Raw genomic sequence first — 5,279 nt, 5'->3', positions numbered from 1 at the left:
GGCGCGGCGAGGCAGTCGATCGTGCCGGTCTGGGGCGCGAGCCGGGCGCCACACTAGGCGCCACTTTGCGGTGGGAATTTATCTGGCAAGAGTTGGCAGCATCGGGGCGGGCGGCCCGCCTCTTCCCGCCGCCCAGCGCCGCCCAGCGCCGCCGAGCCTTTCGGGCGCCCTTCTAGGCCTGCCCGACCTGCCTACCCCGACGGCCACCTCGCCACGGTTCCGTCCGTTCGTTTCGGTTTCGCGATTCGAGCGCCATAAACATAAGCGGCCGTGGCGCGGCGGGGGCGGCCGCAGCGCCAAACCGCGCGCCAAGTCGCATCGCTCAGGAGGGGGCGCGCCCGGGCCTGGGCGGGGAGGGAAACTTCTTGTGGGATCAGTCGAACACAACCTGCGGGAAAGAACTGCGTTCTTGGCAGCCCGCTGAATGTATCACATGATAGGGTGCGCCGCCGTCGAGCCATCCCGAGTGGGATTATCGGCGGCATTATCTCACTGATGAAAATCCGCTTTAAAAAAACACAAAAATAACTAAACTGAACTCGAACCTAAACACAGATCTCATTTTTTATTTCTACATCAACAATTCCTAATGACGAAAACTCAGATTTCGTAGTTATTTGATTCTTTAAATTATTATTACACGCATATATTGTTGCGTTTCGAGGTGGAGAGATTTGTATTTGCCAATACTCGGTTTTTGTCCCTCGCGCTGATCTGAGTTACGGCCGAGGTTACGGCTCAGTCTGCGAGCGCATCTCCGCAGCACAATATTTATGTGCAACCCTGACACCAGAGGGCCCGTGGGGGGGGGGGGGCACGCACGAAGGGCTCTGGACGGCTTTGGCATGGTGTGGCGCCCCTTCACATGGCCTGCATCGGGCCTCTGATTGGACCAATTGGCTCAGATTGGCGCGGCACTGTACCCCCTCCCCCTCTCCCCCTACTCTTCCCCCGCTCTTCGCCTCCTCTCGAGGTCGGTGCCAAAAGCCCAAGAGAGACCCTTTTTCGCTTCACACGAGATCGTGTTATTCGGTCGGAAGTAAAATATCCGCCGTCGGCCCTGATCTTAGCCGGCCGCGCCCCTTCTTATCCCCCCGGGTGCGCATGTCTCTGAGACACGCTACTTCCTCCGTCTGTCGCTGAAGACGCGAGGGTTTGGCGCGTATCTCGTGCGGCGTCCTGGCGGTCCTGGCGGGCGTCCTGGCGGGCGGCCGCGCTGCAGCTCGTCGAGTGTCGGTGGCGGCGGCGGGCGCGGCTGCTCGGCTCGCGCCGCGGATGGCTGAGGCGGGCCGGGCCGGGCCGGGCGGCGCGCCGAGGCAGTCCCCTCCTTACGGCCGAGCCGAGTGGTCGCCGCGCGATCGTGATTCGTCCCTCGTTATTGTGCCTGTTGTCGTTGGTTGCACGTCGCGTCGAGCCCGCTGCCCGCGCGGTGCAGAGTGCAACAAGTGAGTGCGACGCATCTGGATTAACCTGGTCCCGGCGGGCCGAAGAGGATCGAGTCTCCACCGCCTGTGGAAGGATCATATACAAGAGCAATCTGCAAAGTGCACGAGTAGAACAGTTTTTCATTTTAAATATATTTCACGAGTGACATCTATGTGCAAGTGCCTGAAGAAAGCCACAATGTTTTAAATGTTTGTACCAGGCGTAAAACTTTCAAGTGTGTCGCGCAGTTAGAGGACAAAAATAATCAATTATATTTCGTCATTCATAACTTGTATTGTTACTTTGAGTAGTTGTAGAAGTGTGTTTGTTTTGCGTGAAATTGCGCCCCTCCCTGGAAAGGCACGCTCTTGGAAGCTTTTGGCAGTACCCCCGGGAGGTCTGTTATTTCCCGCCCGTCGTGTTGTGACTGGCGGGACCACCTGAGAGGTGCCCGCTTATCGGGCCGCCCGGTCGCCATGGCAACCCTCGGGGCGCCGGCCGGCGCTGTCCACTCCACTCGCTGTCCACTCGCTGTCCACTCGCTGTCCGCCGAGCCGCACGCCCCCGCGCTGTGCAAGAGAGCCGCTGTCCCGCTGGACCGGACCCCTTAATGACTGCGATTATAGTATTGCAGCCGGGAGCCGGGCGGCTCGCCGCGCCGGGGCAGAGAGACGGCCTGTCACCATCATCTCCCTGATGACATGCAGATTACCGGCTGGGGTGGGAGGTCGTGACGAGTGTGGACCCTGGCATTATTTTATAGGGGAGAATAATAAAATTTGGGCCGCCGTGACACTGCGCTGTGTGTGTGTGTTTGTCTGTGTCTGTGTGGCGCTCTGCGCGAGTACACTGCCATGAGTCACGCTTCCCGCTCCGCTCCGGCCTGGTCGCCGTTCCGTACATGGCGCCCCGACCTTACGCCGGCAGGGAGTACGGCACATACCAGGATACACACACATACACACACACACAAACACACACACACACACACAGACAGACACACACAAACACAGACGCCTCTCGCTCGCGGAAGGATTCGCCTGGCTGTGGATGACTCACCCGCTCTACACCCTGGTCTAGGAGCGCGATGTTTTGTCCCCAGACAGGAGGCTGTCACTTCGCCAGTTACATCAATGGAACTGAAAAAGGCTGGTGGAGAGAGGGGGGAAAGGGGGTGGGCGCAAAAAGCTGACTGGACTTAAGTCGCCGCGACCAGAGGGAGAAAAAAACAAACGGTGCAGCAGCAGCAGCAGCAGCAGCAGCAGCAGCAGCAGCAGCGGCAGCGGCAGCGGCAGCAGCAGCAGCAGCAGCGTGGCGGTGGCCGGGCTGCCGGTGCCTGTTGAGCAATTACGTTGCATCCATTAAGGCGGACACGCGTAATGGGCCGCCGGACGTGTCGGCGACGTGTCGGCGACGTGTCGGCGACAGCGGGCCTCCTATTAATTAATTGACTCTGCAAATACTGCAAAACCGGCCGGCGGACCCCTCCTCGCCACCAGGGAGGGGGCGTGCGTGTGAGAGAGAGAGAAAGAGAGAGAGGGACAACAAACTTTGCATGATGCGAAATGGGCGATATTAATCTGCCTTGACAGTGGCAACGACTCCGCTTTGTCTCGTGCATTTTCATTTATTTTTTTATTTATTGATTTGGTTGTTGGATGTCATTATTGACCCTGCCAGTAACCTGCTGTCAGTATTGAAACGTCGCAGCGCAGCCTTGCCTATGTGCGCTCGTGTGTATGTCTGTTGGGGGAGGGGGGGGGGCACTTGTTTAGAGAGACCGCCAGGGGCTGTCTAGGAGTGTAGCTGACCCCGCGCCGTGCCCCCGCGATAGATTTCAGTTTCTGGCGTGTCATCTCTTGCCGGGATGCGGGAGACGCGCTCGGCAGTCGGCGCTGGCTGGTCCGTGGTGTGTCGCGGTGCACTGGCCGCGAGGGCCGGCAGCATGGGGGCCTTTAATAGGACCATTAGACGGCTCTCCAGCGAAGTAAACATGTTTGAGGCCGAGCGGACACACAGGGCCGGCCGGCAGGGAGGCCTGCTCAACCAGCAGCGTGCCCTTCGGCGAGTAAAGTAGAAATGAGGCAAGGGCGAGGGCGATTTGAAACTGTTCCGAAAAATATATGTGTCAAACTTAGTTTTGATATGATGGGATTAGCACAGGAAATGTCATTGGGCTGTACACTTTTACAAAAAAGTTGTCAAATTATCACACAAGTCTAGTTTGTTAAAAAAAACCACCACCATTCGTTTTCATTGGCATGTGACAAAACTTAATCTATTTTGCTCGTAGTGGTCCTTAACAATTATTCCTACATTACACCATGTTCTAATACTACAAAAAAACCGTTGCAAAGTTTGATAGCAAGATATATCGTTGCAGAACAAACAAGTTTATGTTATTACAAATTTTTGATGGGTGGACGTAAATAACCACTGTTTTGAAGTAGAATTTGTTTCAGAAAATTTTGTGAATGTTGCTGGATTACCTAATTTTTGTTTTTCAACAACATGTGTTGTAAATTTACAGCAATTTCTTAACAGTGTATGCCGAGGCGACCGAGCCCCCGCACGGCCCGCCGGGCCGCTATGAGTCGTGCCCTGGAATGATTACCCGGCGGAGATAAGCCGCAGTGATAACGCATTCCAGGATACCTTTATCAGGCGTTCACAGGCGGCCGCGCGGTGACTACAGTGGGCCCGTTATCTTTAGGAATTGTGCAATCTGGCAGGTCAGAGGCGGGGGAGGGAGGGGGACGGGTAACGGGTAAAGTAGGGGGGTAGTGGGTCGCTTGCGCGTGGCGGGGAGGAGGGCGGGTTGCCTGCAGTCGCGCCTGCAGTCGCGCCTGCAGCGGTCAGCCCGCGGGTCCGGGGATAGGCAACCCGGCGCACGGGTGCGTCCCGCGGGACTGCGGCCCTCTGCCCCGAAAGAGATCAAACACGTTTTATTGCAGGGAGCGACGCTAAACACCGCGTTTACGATCATCACAAGGACTCGTGCCAGAGAATGAGACGGAAGAAGTGGGTGCGAGTGTGACTGGTGTGACGTGGGCGTGACGGCGCGGCGGCATGTGCGGCGTCCGGGCGCCATGCTCATCACGCAGTACACGGCGCTGCTGCTGCAGTCCGTCAAGAAGCCCCTCGGCCCGGAGAACCAGGAAGATGACGACTCGCCGCTCAGCTCGTCCACCGCCTCCCTGGAGGACGCGCTGGAAGTAGATGCGCTCCTGGACCACCCTCTGGAGGAGCCTCGCCGCTGGCTGCACAACGCGGGCTACATCGGCCCCGGGCCATCGCACGGCTACAGGTACGCCGGCGGTAAACAAGTATACGAGTGTCTAGCACCCTCACCTGAGCGAGCGAATTATTTCACAGTATAATGTCCGTGGTCTTTCGCTCACCTACCTGCAACTTTGACGTCGTCGCACATCAATAACAGTGTAGATAGATTCGCTCACCTGCGGGTGCACTCAAAACAAACAGCGCTGCTGCTACTGTTCTAGGCTGCATTGCATCTATTTTCACTTTTTTTTCTTTTTTCCAATTGCAGCTTTACACATAGTTTTTCTTGCTGGACAGGCGTTCCAAAAATGTGACGTATGAATTATTTTTCAGTGTGGTCGGAAACTTTCAGAGGGCGAACGCAGTAAACTGTGGTGCTTTCCTTTTTTTTTTTAAAGGAAAATGATCGTTTTCCTCTCCAACGGCCTCTTCTGGCGGTCGTGCCCAGTGCTCAGTCAGGCCGCCGAGTCTGCGGGTGGGCGCGCGCAAATCCGCTCGCCCACGAATACGTTCCGTTTCTATGTAATGTGAGATATTCTGAGAGGGGCGACGCGTCGCGTCGGCATGACCCC

General features: G+C 56.7%; 1 protein-coding gene across 4 annotated transcripts in view; it reads left to right on the top strand.

Moving 5' to 3' along the window:
* The window catches only part of LOC113214616 (protein sprint), a 242,480-nt gene that overhangs the window by 95,656 nt on the left and 141,545 nt on the right, over positions 1–5,279 (top strand). Inside the window, exons 1-2 of one of the 4 annotated variants that reach the window (XM_052263491.1) lie at positions 1,296–1,445; positions 4,380–4,732. The exons of 1 other annotated variant lie outside the window; for it this stretch is intronic. In XM_052263491.1, coding sequence (XP_052119451.1) covers positions 4,515–4,732 — 218 coding nt within the window. In that variant the 5' untranslated portion in view covers positions 1,296–1,445; positions 4,380–4,514. Of the gene's footprint in view, positions 1–1,295; positions 1,635–4,379; positions 4,733–5,279 lie in introns of those variants that run through there. 2 more of the 4 variants (XM_052263490.1, XM_052263489.1) reach the window with 2 other exon arrangements.

The sequence above is a fragment of the Frankliniella occidentalis genome, unplaced genomic scaffold (genome assembly GCF_000697945.3).
Source record: "Frankliniella occidentalis isolate FOCC.00 unplaced genomic scaffold, Focc_3.1 Scaffold12, whole genome shotgun sequence".
In the NCBI taxonomy this organism is placed as follows: Eukaryota; Metazoa; Arthropoda; class Insecta; order Thysanoptera; family Thripidae; genus Frankliniella; species Frankliniella occidentalis.
The sequence above is the reverse complement of the archived record's forward strand: the minus strand, read 5'-3'. Positions and strand labels throughout refer to the sequence as shown.